Source organism: Bos javanicus, chromosome 22 (genome assembly GCF_032452875.1).
Source record: "Bos javanicus breed banteng chromosome 22, ARS-OSU_banteng_1.0, whole genome shotgun sequence".
In the NCBI taxonomy this organism is placed as follows: Eukaryota; Metazoa; Chordata; class Mammalia; order Artiodactyla; family Bovidae; genus Bos; species Bos javanicus.
In genome coordinates, this window is record NC_083889.1 from 34152869 (window position 1) to 34169029 (window position 16161).

Genomic DNA, 16161 nt, shown 5'->3' on the forward strand with positions numbered 1-16161 from the left:
CTGCACCCCAGCCTCCCCGAGTACATCTTCCCTTCTTGCCGCGTTTCAGTTCTCATGTGGCTGTCATTGGGAGCACGGCTCCTGGATGAGGGTTCTGATGTTTTCTGTCAGGGCATGTCTCTCTTCCTCTCTTGTTTGATTCTCATTTTTCTTCTGTCCCTACTCTTCCAATTTCCATTTTCTGCACGCCCCATTCCTCACCTGACTTTCTGCCTCACTCTGTTCGTCTCCTCCCTCCTTCAGTGTCGCCTGTGGGTGCTTCTTCACTGGGACCATTTTCACTTCACGTTGACATCCGTCTCCTCTCCTCCTTTTTATCACTAGCATCTTCTCCCTGTGTCTCTTCCATCATGTTTAATTCATCATCACCAGGTTAAACAAAACGAGCCATTGGAGACAATCCTGTTCTGTCAACAAGGCTTAAATCCTCTCATTGTCTCAATCGATAAACACTTCTAAATGCTTAAACTTTGCCACTATCAAACCTTAGACCAAGTCTCACAGGACCTACCTAAAGTATTAGGCTAGTTAAAGCTTTTTGTGATCTAATATTTAAGTTTCCAGACAAAGAGTCTACTGTATTTGGCAATCTGAACTCTCATTTTACCCCTTGGTAGTTTGTGTAACTAACTGAACTTTAGATCATGCTGGACACCTGCTGCCTTGCACAAGTGAAAGCCTCCTGCACTTCAAGGAAGCAGAGAGTGTAATTACAGGACTAGGGCTCCTTTAAGGAAGATGGCCTCTGTTTTATGCAACATTTTTTTTTTTTTTCAATTTTATGAATGTGACAACTTTAAATTCTCTGACCACCTCAGTAAATCAGATGTTTAGCGTAAGGTTTAATGGCAATGTACTTGGAAACCCCCCTACTCTGACCTCCTCACTCCCTCTTTTTCTTTCTTGGTGCCTCTACCCCCTCAGCCTCTCACTAGGGCCAGCCAGGTTCCTCAGCTCTCTAGAAGTCCAGATCCCACAGACTGTCAATCTTTTAAGCTTCCATGATAACCATTCCTCCTGTTGTCCACAGCCCATCCAGCCAGACCATGTTATTGGGATCTTGAGGGGACCAAACAGATTTTTCCCTGTTCTGATACTGTGAGAAATAAGAAAAAGGACAAAGGAAAAATATCACCTTCATTCCTGATAGAGAAGTGGAAGTAGGTAACTTATTGTATACTAAAAGTGAGCTATTAGTCTGCCTAACCCCCAAATTAGGCAGCTGTCCACAGCCAGTCATGGGTACCGCTGGACTTGGGTGGGCCTCCCTCCCCTACCCCAGGGCAGAATGCTGGGGGGCAGAGGTTGACCTGGGCTGACTGTGAGCATCAGGGCAGAAGGAAGGCCAGAGGATGGGGCTGGGGCATCCATGCCAGCTTTCTCCTTTCATACATTTGTCCAGATACAGCCCTCCACTGCCACTGTGGAGTCAGTCAGAGAAGAGATGGGGCATATTATGCCAATGACTGCCCCCTGCGTGGAAGGAAAATGCCCTGTCAGGTACATCACAGGTCATTAGTCTGTGTTAGGAGTGGACTGCCTTTTGGTCAAGTGCCCACCCCAGTCTAGGCAGTGGACGTCTCTTCAAAAACAAGTTGATTTCCTGAGCAGAAGCTGGGGATGGGGCACTTTAATAAGGAGCAATGGGGACTATCATATCCTGAGTCCTGCTTATGACCTCACAGTACCACCATCTGCTCCCTGAGTATTTTCTCTGTGACCAGTCAGTTCCTTATGTAACATTTGAAAGTCATATTCTATCAGCCATCATAGAGGGAGAGAGAGAAAATGCATAGCTATGAGGGAAAAGACAGCAGATTCAGTCTGTGCTGTTTTACAGGTGACAGGCATGCTCTGTTTATAAGCCTGTCCCAGAGTGCACCACCTTGAGGATGTCCAGAGGCAGAGCTGCCCAAGCCAAGAGACTAACTTTCTCATGGAATGTTTTAGAACAGGAATGACAAATAGCTTTCATGTCATGCCACCTTCTATATATTTATTGGCAGTAGCTGCCAGGAGTGCTGTGCCAAGGAAGATTCCAAGGCTGTAGCCCCGGTCAGCAAGAAAGAGTTCTGTGATCATTATTGATGTGGGTAAGGAGAGTAAGGGCACTTGAGCCAAGTACTGACCATTGTCGATTCACAGAGATCATAGGTGGGATCTTCATCCCTAGAAATATCACAACCTGTGCACCAGAAGTAGGAAGCAGCAGCTTAAAGCTGGAGAAGCACCAAAGGAGACTGGTACAGGGCCAAAAATTTGGATTGTGTAGCACAAGATCTGCAGACTTTTTCTATAAACAACAGAATTTTTTTTTAGGCTTTGTGAGCCATGTATTCATACAGCTGAGTTCATACAGCTGAGTCACAATGACTCAGCTGTGCCATCATGGTGCTGAAGCAGCACAGACAATACAGAAAAGAATGGGCATGGTTATGCCACAGTAAATCTTATTTTGCAGAAGCAAACGGTGGGACATAGTTTGTTGCTTGATGTAGAGATGAGACTAGCATCAAGACCTAGAACTCTGGAAACTCCCTATGGTACCTATGTCTAAATCTCTTTCTATCCTCAGCTTTGGAAGATTTCATTGAGATCCAACAAAGCATTTGACAGGCAATATTAAGCTCTCCAAATCTAACCTCTTTTCAGGAAGACATTAACAGTGATGTCTACTCAGAGATTTCTCCCAGGTACATTCAGAGTATGTGCAGTGATGCAGTCATGTCACGTCACTTCTTAGGCAGCAGTGGGGTCCCAAAGATAGCATATCAGACAGAAGTCTCACACCACCATAATTACCTGTGAAAACCCCTGCGATCACTGTAAGTTAGAATATGTCAATACAGGGATTGAAAGCCATGAGGTGTACTGAAGGAAGGCATGAAAGGGAAGTCCACATGCAGGTAGATGTTCGGGTGAAGGAACATTCCTTCTTGGTTAGAACATTCTTACCTGAGCAGGTGCAGACTGTAATGTATCCTGCTTGCCAGAGGGCTCCTCCCATTCTAGTTTAACATTAAGGCTCCTGAGCCTTTGGTTTACATTAATATCTGTGTTACTTGTCTGAGAGTTCATACAGTTGAGAGCAAGAACATAGGCATCTGTCACAAGCCCTCAACCATTATGTTAGATCTGATCCTAAACCTGCTTGTGTGATCATAAACACATACACACCATTCAAGGAAACATAAAGAATCTGGCAGTCAGCTTCCTGCCACCTCCGGCTTTCATCATAGGAATTCTACTCATGCTCACAGCCTGGGCATTGTTTTTTTCCTTACCAAGTGAGAAGAAATCATTGAAGCCAGTAGGTATGTATGATACAGCCCCACAGGCTATCTTATGTCATCTTCAATTTTTATAAAACATGAGGGATACACAGTATTCAGTAAGATACTCATCCAGCTACAGTGACTTTCCCAGGTTGCTCAGCTAGTCAGTACCAAAACAAAGTTTAAATCTCAGCTTCCTCATCTGTGAAATGGGAATAAAAATATATCAGCCTCACAGGGATATTCTAAGGAATAGATGAATTCTAAAATAACCTAGAATGATCCCTGTCTCAGTGATTGTCAGCTCTCATTTTTATCTGAGGTTTTATGTACAACTCTAGTGATTCCATATGGATGGACTCCTGCAAGGTGCTAGTTGTAAGATGCCCATCATCTTAGATGAATGAGGGGCCACGGATGCAGCAGGAGCTTTGCTTCTGATCCTCAATGAATTATTCCATTTCCAACAATACAATCACAAGACACAAGAGATGTGATAAGCTTTCTAAATTTACGTGTCACCAAGAAAATGGACCTCCTCTATCTGATTGTCACTCGGAAGAATAATGAAGGAGGATCAAGGGCACAGGGACAGTGAACATTTGAGGAGGAAGCTTTTGCTTTATAGAATTTGGTTTGTTTCCACTGACCTCTCATATCCTGGGGAAAACGAAAAAAAGACTCAATTACTCAAAGCAGGGGTCGAAGTATTTTAGGATTTATGAGCCATGCTGTTTCTGTCACAAGTCCTCAGCTCTGCCACTGGAGCACAAAAGCAGCCATCGACGATCTGTAAATGAATCACTTTGGCTGTGTTCCACTGAAACTTTATTTATGGGCACTGAAATTTGAATTTCATGTAATTTTCATGTATCACAAAATATTCTGATTTTTTTCCCAACTGATTAAAAAATGTAAAAATTATTCTCAGCTCACAGGTGGTACAAAAAGAGGAAGCAGCCTGAGTTTGTCCCCCAGGCCATTGCACCAGCCTGAGAACCAGACCTGTCATGGTTTGCTGGTTGTTTGGGTACATTATCTCACATCTCTGGACCTCAGTTTCCTCTAGAGAGAACAAGAGACTGATCCTAAAGGAGCCCTGAGATTCGTTCTAGCACTAAAAGGCCAAGACTGCGAGGTTGTCATGTGGTTTTATAGTCAGACAAACCTAGGTTCTAGCCTGGGATTTGCTGAGGGACGTTGGGCAAGTTCCTAAGCCCCAGTGCCTCAGTTGCCTTGTTTGTAGAGTGGGGATAGCAATGTCAACTTTAGGGTTGCTGTGATGATTCAACTAATAGGATACTTATGAACCCCTCTACTGATGTGTCCAACGAACATTTATTATACCTAATATATGCTAAGTGCTAACTATTGTATTAAAAATAACTTGTATTAATTGTAATAACTTTTTTTTTTTTTAAGAAAAAGCTCAATTCCTATTAAAATAATACTTTTAAAACTAGAGAGAAGTTTTCTTCACAGCCCTGTGATAAAAAGCTGGCCTAAGTGGTGGGGAGGGGCTGCACCTTTTGAACAAAGCCCTGTAATTAGAGTCCACTCCTGTTATCGTCTCTCCCATGTAGTGAAAACAAGGAACAAATTTTGATAAATTAACTTTGCATCTCTGTATACAGCTCTCTCACTCCACCCAGTGGCAGGAAGTAAGTGGTAAATCATGTGGAAAAGATGGGAATTTTTTTTTTAATTTTAATAATTACTGTTCTTTTTATAATAATCTCTACCAATAGAACAAGATCTCATTTTAAACTCAGTCCCCTGTGACTCTCTATTGCTGTTTTTAAAGCCTGCAGTTGTAGGTAACCATTTAGCTGAGTGGCTTTCAACAGGGAGATATTAAGAAGTGCCTGAACTTCAACCAGCACGAGTTGATCAGTATCTGTACAGGTGGTTATTTAAAGTATTGTCCTGCAGCCTCATTAAAAAGAAACCCAGCCTTTAATAAATATTAGAAAATGCCAGCAGCACAATTTAAATGTGGGAAAGAGATCAGTTTTCTTTGTAACGTAATTATGTGCATAGGCATAAATAGTCTGTTTGGAACTCTTGATTCCATGTCACAGTTTAGCAGCCATGATGGTTTCTATTTAGAAATAAGGACGGGAAGGGAATGTGGAGTAGGTGTCAGCCACTTGGTGAATCAAGAAGAAACTAAGCTGAAATACTCATATGATGTCATTAGCAAAAAGAATCTGCAGACTAGCAAGCATTTGTTAAAGGCTCCCTCCGTTCCCCTCAGCATTTCCAGTGACCTCCTTTCAGAGATGGCTGTTCTTTCTCACCATCTTCTTTGCATCCCCACTTCCCCTTCAAGCTGCTCTCAGAACCAGAATGAGGAAGTGATTTGTAATTCCTCTCCAAGCCTTGGGCTGCAGGGCCTGCCCTGGCTTTGTTTCTCCCTGGCCTGTCGCTAGCCCTGCCAGCCAAGGAGAAATCGACCAGGGTGCTAAAAGGGAGATGCTGGCAGGGTCAGGGTAGGGCTGCTGTGGAAGAAACTTGGCAACCTCACTTCTTTCCCCCTCATTCTCTCTGTTTGACTCTTCATCTCTCTTTGTCCTTCATTCTCTTAGTCATCTCAATCTCTAGTCTCCTCTTTCATCCATTCTGTCTCTCATTCTCCTTTTTTGTTTGTTTTGTTTTTTGGTCTCTTTCCTCTTCTCCCTCTCTGTTTATCTTGTCCCTCTGTCTCTCCCTCCGGTCTCTCTCTCTCTCTCTTTCTTTTTGACTCTCCTGCCCCTGGCTCTGCCACGTCCTCCATCTCATCTGTTCTGTGTGTGTTTCTCTCTTTTTTAACCTGTTTCTAATGCCAACCCTCCCCCCCACCTTGTGTGACAGATTTTCATTTGACCAAGGCCCCTCTGTATATTTCCTCTTTCTCCTCATAGTCCTGTGCCTCAGCTTCCTATTTCACTGTGAGGTTCTCTTCTAAAACTGCTTGGCTCTGAGCATGCCTAGTATGTGCTTTATAATTAAGACTGTAATTGAAGTGTAACTGCAAATATAATTAAATTCACTTTAGTGGATCCTGGAATTATGAAGAAATTAGGCCTTTTGATATGGCCCTGCCGGAGCAGCTGGATGGAGAGAAAGACCCTGTGTTAGTGTGGAGCTGCCCTATCCACTCTGTTACCCTGGCCACCACCTCTGGTTGTTAACCTTGAGCACAGTGACCTTATATGCCTGGACAGCTAGAAGTGGCAGCAGCTTGGAGCCTCCCTCAAGGACACTCAACACAGCCAGCTGCTATGTGGCCCTTCTTAGAAAGAGGGGCCAATGAAAGCATCTGAGGACTCAGAAAGCTCATGAACAACCCTCTTCGTTTTCCCTGAGGCCATTTGGATTTTTTATTTCAACCTCATATAAAGAGTTATCGGCCAGCAAGGTGCTCAGAAGCGGAGTCACCCACACTTGCTGCCTGAAGTTCACTTTTTATGGATGAGCCTGTCCATGGTTATTCAGTCCATGCACAGACACATCCTTTGTGGGGGACACTGTGCCTAGAGGTACACGGTGAGCAAACCTGAGCAATGGCAGCCCTTCCAAAGCCTATGTTTAGTGGGGACAAGAGCAATGTCAGTAAGCAGTCCTAATAGTGCTGGGATTTTAGATGTACAAAGTATTTGGGAAGCTCATTTTCCAATCCGCTACTCTAGGTTGGGGGTTGAGATGTGGTGACAAGAAAGCATCCCCAAAGAAATGTCATTTAAAAAGATAGTTCACGGACATATGGCGTCCTCCAAGCAGAGAGGGCAGCAGAGCTCAGGGTAGAGGGCATAGCAGGCTTGTCTGCAGGTTCACGGGTTTCTCTGTCAGCCATTTTCCCTCTTGGGTATATCTGGTGCTAAGTTGGATGCTGAAAAGGGTATTAATTCAGGAACTGGCTAGTTCGTTATAAGGAAGAACAACCCATTTATCAGGAGGTATAATGCATATCAGGAGTATGCACTATTCATGCATACTCATGGAAAGGAAGGTGAACCAACATTTCTCTCGGTGGGTGGGGGCCATAATAAAGCTGGCCCACAGGAAGAGCAGGGTCTGAGTTGGAGGCAGACCTCATGAACATCATTCCAGCCCTTGGTCTCTTCACTTGACTTCTCCACCCTCTACGTATTTGCACTGTCTTTCTCTCATCTGCCTACTTATGACTAGAAGTCCTTTTCATGCTACTACTTTCTCTTTCATGGAAACCACCCATTGAGATTCTCTATAGAGAAAATCTAATTGGACTAATGACCATGGTCTGTATTTGGACCACCCTTGGGTCAGGTGCAGTCAGTGTCTTGGAAGCAGTCAAGGTCTGCCTTGGGGTAGAGAATATGCCATGGTCCCTCATAGAGCAGGGACCGTGGGGACAGAAGGTTTAGCCAAAAGAGCAGACATCCTAGTTGTACATGATCCTTGTTCTTGAATAATTTATGGCCTCACTGAGGTTCTGATGATTTCATGCATGGTAAAGTGCTCTGTGTTTTAAATGTCAAACGGGAGTCACTGGGAAATCAAAATAGAGTCCAGAAAGCAAAGGATTTTGAAACTGAATTCTGCCAGTCAGTCACTAAGCCCCAGTACTCTTGGCTTAAAAAAAAAAAAGAAAAAGAACTGATTTATAAACACTGAACTCACGGGTTCATTTAGAAACATCAAATTCACAAGTTCCTTGTAAGCGTCAAATAAAGTAATGTGGGAGGACTTTGTAAACCAGATTTTTTGTCGTCGTTGTTATAAGGATGATGATGACATATATTTACAAAATCATAAGAAGGACTTATTCAGGTATCAGAATGGGTGTGTCAAGCATTATTTGAATGTTCATTCCACTGCTTCCTATTACTAGCCATACTTACTGGACTAGCCTTTAACTTATTTGTGCCTCAGTCCTCTCCTCTGTAAAAGGAAGATAATAGCAGCTATCTCAGGGTTTCTACTGAGGAACAGGGGAGCAAATGTACTTAGAACCCCAGAGCCGTGTGTGACCTGTGTGAAGTGAAAGCTGCTCTATGCTTTTATTGTTGTTATCCCCACTCCTAGCAGAACTCTTTCAGTCCAGATACGCAGAGCTTTGTGTAGACCTGTAGGTGTGTGAGACCTGTGCCCACAAGAGGAGTCATATCGAGGAGAAGTAGATTAGAAGGTGAGGGATGTTCAGCCAGATAAGACTGCCTCTTGGGGTGATGCATGGGGTCTGGGGAGCTGTGTGTTGAGAAAGGAAGAGGGAGAATTCTGAGTCTCTTGTAGCATAATGTAGATTTTTCTTCTCTGGTGAATTGGAGCCCAGCTGGAGAGAGCGTTCTAAGTCCATATCTCTGTTGAAGGAGATAAAAATTTCCATCTTTGACTTTCATTGACCTCCTAGTCCAAAGACCAATTCGATTCTGTGTCTGTCAAGACTGATTCACACTGTACCACTACTATTATACATAAGCCTGCAGATTAAGGTTGGAATCCCTTAGCTTGGTACCAGCACCTGCCACAGTCTGATCCCCTGTCCTACTTTTCAGCCTCTGGGACCTTGGCTGAATCTTTACCAAATGAATCAAAATGCACATTGAGGTTGTTCTTAATGAAATAGTAAATCTTTTCATCTGCATTAGTTAAGTTCTAGTGTGAAACAAATTGCCCCAAAATTTAGCTGCCGCTTAGCACAAAATAACATTGACCATCTTACAGTTTCTTTGGTGGGAAATCCAGGGCTGGCTCAGCTGCGTCCTCTGGCTCAAGATCTCTCTCAAGTCCAATCATTGTGTCGGCCAAGACTGGGGTTCTGTTGCAGCTTGCCTCGCAGGGGTGGCGGGAGCGGGGCTTGTTGCCTGTAGGCACACCCACACAGTTGGTGGGGTGCAGCTCTTTATGGGTTGTTGGAATGAACGCCTCAGTTCCTTGGTGCCTGCTGGCTAGAGGCTGCCCTGAGTCCTTTGCATTGTGAGTTTCCCCATGGGGCAGCCCATAGCCCATAGCATGGCAGTTGGTTTCATTAGAGTGAACAAACAGAAAATCAGAGGAAGCAAGACCACAGTGATGGACTTAGTCTCAGAAGTGACCTTCCATCACTTTTGCTATATTCTTCTCCTTTAGAGGCAGGCCACTGCTCCAGCCTGTACTCAAGGGGCATGAACACCAAGAAGTCTCAGTCAGTCATCTGAGAACCATTTTAGAAGCTGCCACCCACACTTAACACAATAGCGTGTTAATTAAAGTAATGCTTGTGACATATGTATACCTATGGCTAATTCATGTTGATGCATGGCAGAAATCAACACAATATTGTAAAGAAATTATCCTTCAATGAAAATAAATGAATTTTTTATAAAAATGTAATGCTCACTCCTATAACAACAGATATGTTCAGAGGCAATATAGTAGGGGTTTCGTTCTGATTCATATGAAGTCAGAGAGGGTGAGGAGCTGGGTGCTTGGCTCTGCAGAGTTACCCAAACATGGATTTTAAGGTAGTCATTGTCATCTGAAAAAAAGCTGCCATCTAATATTTTTCTGGTTGGCAACATTTCAGAAGGCAGACAAGGAAAACAGAGGGAATACAGAGAGTAAAAGTGGAAGAAACTTCACGGGCATGTGTTTCATTGCTATTCACAGTGTATTGACCAGGACTCAGTCACACAACCCCCCTCCCCCACCTGGAACAGGGCCTGGGAATTGCAGTTCCTCTTTGGCAGCTCTTTCCCAACAGTAGCTCCCCACTGTAGCAGAGGAGCATGGAGCTTTGGTAAACAACCAGCCACGACCGCCACAGAGACTGCCATTTACAGAATGCTTTCACACCTATTATTTCATTTTGTTCTCATGGCGACCTATGCTACCAGCATTACTTTCCTCATTTTAAAGGTAGGAAAACAGACTAGTATGCCTTTAGGACATAATTAGAACAGGATTCAAGTACCATCTCTGCCTCTTTCAACCCGTGTGACTGTAGAGAAGTTTTTTAACCTCTCTGTGCCTCAGTTATCTCGTCTGTGAAATAGGTACAACCGGACCTATCCAAATTCATTGTAAAGTTTTCATGTGTCACATGTAAATCCCTTAGCACTGTACCTGACATATGCTTAATCAATATTCATTGTGAGGAAAATGATCACAGTATTATGTCTGAAGATAAAGAAGTTGATGCTCAAAAGATTTAAATGATTTATCCAAAACTACAATTAATACATGACAGAGTCAGAATGGGAGTCTAGGGATTTTAAGTAACAACTTCCCTATGTTTTAAGTTCTTGTTTGTCATGGAGTCCATTCACCAGATTCCTGTGTAAGGCGGCCCCGAGTCAGCCTTGAGCCAAAGACACAGTGTCCAGTGTCCCCTTCAACACTGCTTTGGTGGACCCAGCGTGCCAGGAGAATCAGTACTATACCGCCTTCTCGGCTCAATTGTTCCTCCTTAATTCTTGCCTTTGCCTTTGGTGTGAAACATGCTGACCAAGCATCTCCTTTTTATTTGTACTCTGAGGTCCTCCAAGGCCTATATTTCAAGGTCTTTGTTTATAAATAGGCTCTGTCTTACTAACTAGATAAAAGCACTGGAGATGATGTAAGATGAGATATTTCATTAGACACTTAAATTTTATCACATTTCTCCCAGGGGCTTATTCACATTGAAAAGAACAGAGTGGTGTTTTGCATGTTAAATAGTCACCACAGAACACAATTAGGTGGGGTGGTTTGGCCTGCATATGCTACAGATCCACCAGAAATGGCCAAGAGATGTCATTAGAGGTTACAGTGCTCATTTTCATGGCATCTGCCATTTTTGTTAGGTAGAATGAGGATGAAGCATAAAGGGACACTTTGAATACTGTCACTGTCTCCAGGCAGTGGATTCGAGCCAGTGAGCAGATTCTCTAACTTCAGATCTCAGATTAGCTCATGACTCAGACCTTTTGTTTCAAGAGATTAAGACAAAGGACTTCTGGAATGAGCCAAAACTACATTAAATTCACTTGAGTGTATAAATTACCAACAGCAATTTTAGCTTTTATCAGGAAAAAAATGTCCATTAGTCTCTTGAAAATCCTTTCATCTTTTTTTGTAGCTGGACTATCACTTGATACAGATTTTGTCACATCATCTTTCCTGTCTGTGATATTGATTAGAATCTGTTTTTTAATTTTCTTCCTAGTGAAAAGCTATAAGTAGATTCATCCTGAGCATCTTCCTGTGTTACTGCCGTACTCCATATCATTCTAACACCCTGACTTACCATTCTCTTGCTCATTTTTGTGTGCACAAGGTTTTCTTTATATTCCATATTCAGACTATCCAATCAAAAGATACGTCTATTTCAGAAGATTTTCCTCTTTCAAACTAGTTGAACAAGTGGTTGTTAATCTTTGTTCATGATCTTCTAAAAACCTCATTATTTCAGTTTTTTTAATGCCAGAGAAAATAGAGACAATATCTTTTTAATGCCAGGCATTTGAATTAAAAAGAGGAAAAAATAAATTTGTCATCTAAATATATCTGAATAGCCAGGTCTGGATCATAAAAAATGACCTGAGTTGTAATAAAATGGTGTTAGAAGATCAGGCGGTCTTCCCAGCTGGTAAAGCACCCATCTGCCAATGCAGGAGATGCAAGAGATGCAGGTTTGATCCCTGAGTCAAGAAGATCCCCTGGAGGAGGACATGGCAACCCACTCCAGTATTCTTGCCTGGAGAATCCCATGGACAGAGGAGTGTGGTGGGCTACAGTCCATGGGGTCACAAAGAGTCAGACATGACTAAAGCAACTTAGCATGCACGGATGTACAGGAGACTCAGGCATCTCACGACTTCAGGTTGTATGAAACTTCCTGGGGCACCACCTTCAGTTCCATCTCAGTGACTGTACAACATCCCCCCACTCCCTTCCAGGAACCAACGTCCACGAGGCCCAGAACATTCTCAGTAACAGCGGACTCCCCATCACTTCAGCTGTCGACCTGGAGGATGCAGCCAAGAAAGCTGTTGCCAGTGTGGCTAAGAAGTGATGCCTTGCCCTGATCCCTTGGGAGAAGTGCACTTACCCATAAAAAGGGATGGTTCTGTCACCACTGTGAAGAAAATGGTTATTCCATTGGGGAAAAAGGTGGGGTGGGAAAGGGGAAGAGTAAGAATTTCAAGTTTTTTGTTTAAAAAATTTAAATCTGTATTTTTTGAATAAGATATCTAGACAGCTTAATTTCCCTTATAGCCTTTATTAATTTAATGACCTGCATTCGCATAATTTTCTGTCATAGTGAGTCAGCTCACCATTGTTTTGCCAATTTGGGGGAGCGGTCTACAAGGCCAAACAGTGTGTGTGTATACGGCATTTGAGATCAGGCCCTGGTTCATTTGCAGCCATTTTGGTGAACATTTGTATTGTGTTTAAAAAAAAAAAATGCATGCTGTAAAAAAAAAAAAGTCAGACAAGATTACATTGAACAGATTTGCCATCAAAAAGGTGCAGCTAAGACACTGAAACAAGTAGCTGTTATAAACTGCAAGAGTTTTTACTATTTTGAATTCCAACATGTTTAGAAAATCCATGAAATATATTTTACAATGGAAGATTCATAATTAATACCACATACATGTATCCTACCATTTGCCTTAATATTGAATATGCTGTTTACCTCATACTAAAAATGAAGCCAGAAGCCTTATTTGTGATTTTGGAGTAGAAGTTTCTCTTTTAACATCAGAACTGAAGATTGATTCTTATGGAAATCTCTGATTGAGTCATTTCAAGATGAGACAATACTGAAATCAAATTATGCTGTGAGTGTCACTGTCTTTTCTCCCTTCCTATTTCCCCCCTGAATCTACCACCTGGGAAAATGTAATTGAGAGAATGTGGCTTTTTTGCATAGTGTCCATTTTTGTGGTGAGAAAGAATGTGATTTAGGTTTGTGTTAAAATTTTGGTAAATTTTTATCTGTATGTAAATTTGAATAAAATCCTCTGTTTTATAAACTCTAAGATCTGTGTATTTCTCATTTTAATCTATTTTACTCATCAATTTTTTTTTCTTTTACTAAGATACTAGTGTCTTAGGCAGTATAGCCAGAGATAAAAAAATTGGGTTGTCCCAGGGTTAATCCAGTTCTACTCAACTTTTTCAGTGACTGTATCTGTTAGGAGATTACTTAATCAAAGGATGAAAATTTTATACACCCTGAAAGCCCAGGTAAGTGCCACAAATATCTGACAGTTAAAATATGGCCTTAGTTCGTATAGCATTGTAGGAAATATTCAGACATAATCTCCTCCCACTTATGTGGCTCAGGTTCCAACATTAGCTGCTTTCCTCTCAACGTACAAATGTGTCATAGACCATACTTTTTTTAACCAGTTTTACGTTGTTCTCAAAAGCTTCATATCTGGACAGAAGCACCATTGTTTTATAGATCTGTGTTTATCATGGAGGAAGAACTCATTTTATAGATCGGTTGTACATCCTTTATTAATTGTTACACAGTACATGAAAAATATTAACAGTGTCTTTTTAAGTGTGTTTTGATTTTGATAGCTTTACTAGTCAGTATTGTAAAAGAAATAATGTATTTCTATCAATTAGACAAAAACTACATATTTGAATCCTTTACCCTTTGTTAAGGCTTGTGTTAATCTGGCTGTGTATATGGATATTTCTAATCAATACAGTTTGGAGGAGGGGGTAAAGAAATGAAATCATTCGTGTGACTATTTTGTTAAATAACAACAAAGAGCCCTTTGTTTTCAAAGACGTGGGAAGCTATATTTTCTTGGAAGCTCAAAGTATTGAGTTGATGTGGTTTGCATAGTATCCCTGGTGCTGAACACAGTACAGTTTCCATGTATTTTTATGGAGTGAATTACTGGTATGTGTTAAGGCATAGCCACACAGACAGAGGGTACACAGGAGAATTGGGGACAATTGGTGGTGTGGATCTGAAGCCTATATATTACCTACTCCAGTGTGTCCTGTATTTCTGACCGTCTGATGTCCCCTTCAAGTCTTCAGCTGTACTATATGTAAGGGTGAAAAATAATTTCCTTTAAATCTGATCAGTATTTGTTATACATGGCCCTATCCTAAACAAGAATATCTATGAAAGGAAGTGAGAGTCTAAATACAGTACTCAAAGAAGCTTAAAGAGTAATATACACTTTTTACCCAAACTGCTTTGCATGTAAGATTTTAATGGGTTTGCTAGTCTATCCTGTCAGTCTCGTAGAACTAGCATCAAATTTAGAGGGGATTGAAGTCCTGACCTTCCCACTTACCAACATTCACTTCTTTGGGTTGAACAACCTCTTGTATTTGTATGAGCTCTTTTGCAGTGGCAAAAAACCAACTCAAGCTTAAGAAAAAAGGTTGAGAGGGGGAGGATGGTTTTGTTCTTGTAATTACAAAAGGCAGACATTTTCAGCTACAGTTAAGGCTAGATCCAGAAACTCAGAGCCTCAGAATGTGAACTCCGCATCTCAGAGATGCTAGTCTGTATTGGTTTCATTCTCAGATGGGCCATTTCCACAAGGTGGCAAAATGGCTGCTGGCCATCCCAGGTAGATATTCTCAAAAGTTTGCATCTGTAAGAGAGAAAGAATGGGGCAGGGGGCAAGAAAGAGTAAAGGATGAAAGGAAGGGAAGGGAGGAGGGAGGGAGAAGGAAAAGGGAAGGAAGGAAGGAAGGTTGGTTCTCTCCTGGCAATTCTAAGAAATATCCCAGAATTTAGATGATGATTTTAGGTCAGAAACTTACCTCTGAACCAGTCCTCTGGTCAAGAGTTTACAGGGCTCTGATGAGTCCTCTCTGGGTTAAATCCCCACTTGTTGGCCTGATAACGAGACCACCCTCATTCAAACTACCAGAGCTAAGAGTAAGAAAAGAAAGGGGTAATTCCATAAGAAACCTGGGGATCTAATAAGAAGAAAGTGTTTCCTGGAAAGGAAAAAAAAAAAGATTACCACACTCATCATCCATAGAGCAATGATGTTGAACAAGTTGTTCTGTAAGGACTCTTCCAACTCTGAAATATCATGATTTTATTTTATTAATTTCTCATCATTTCTTGGCAGTCCATTCTTAACCTATGCATACAAGTTACCAGGTTTTTTTAATAGATGCTGCTTGAGTCATCTAAATATTTGACCTTGATTTATTTGTCTAGAACAGTAATGGGAACTTAAGAAGTAATGGCATTGAGGCTCTTAGCTCAATTTTGGTTTTCTATTTAAGATTTAATTCAACTCATGAAATAGTAAAATAGGTAGGAAACTTTGAATGACCATATTAGATCTGTGAATCATTGAATTTGTTATTTTACAGTTTATATACTATGACCATCCTTCTCAGTTTGCTATCAGTATGAAAATAAAGGTATTGTCCTAAAGAATTATATTATTTATATTCAATGTCTTAATAAAAATGAGAAGAAAAAATGTTTTGACATTTCTGAATTAAACATTTAAAACTGATTATTTGTAGGATACAGTGTATGTTCAAATAAAATAAAGGAAAAAAAGTCATATAATCATGGTAAAAAATACTGTGAAGAAGAGCAGGAAAAGCTATGTTCTTCCGTGTCCTTCTACATATGAAGTTGGCAAATGTAGGCCTGACAGACTATATAGTTTTATTGACACAACATTTATTTACATTTTGTGGTGGTTTTCATGCCACACCAGCAGAATTAAGTAACTATGATAGAAAATTCATGGCCCTAGACCATTTACTCTGGACCTTTACAGAAAAAGTTTGTTAACCCCTTCTTTGTATTAAAAAAAAAAAATTACAATATTATCCTCACAATGACAGCCCAGATTATTGTTTCTAAATCTGGGAAAGACAGATTTAGGCATTAAAATGAAACAAATAAATAGAAAATAGGATCTCTGACCTTTGCATTTTAAAC

General features: G+C 41.3%; 1 protein-coding gene across 3 annotated transcripts in view; it reads left to right on the forward strand.

Annotated features, from left to right (window-relative positions):
• The window catches only part of SUCLG2 (succinate-CoA ligase GDP-forming subunit beta), a 273645-nt gene extending 260402 nt beyond the window's left edge, over positions 1–13243 (forward strand). For all 3 annotated transcript variants that reach the window (XM_061396438.1, XM_061396439.1, XM_061396440.1), the window contains one exon: positions 12155–13243. In XM_061396438.1, coding sequence (XP_061252422.1) covers positions 12155–12270 — 116 coding nt within the window. In that variant the 3' untranslated portion in view covers positions 12271–13243. The remainder of the gene's footprint in view (positions 1–12154) is intronic.
• The last annotated feature ends 2918 nt before the right edge of the window (positions 13244–16161 follow it).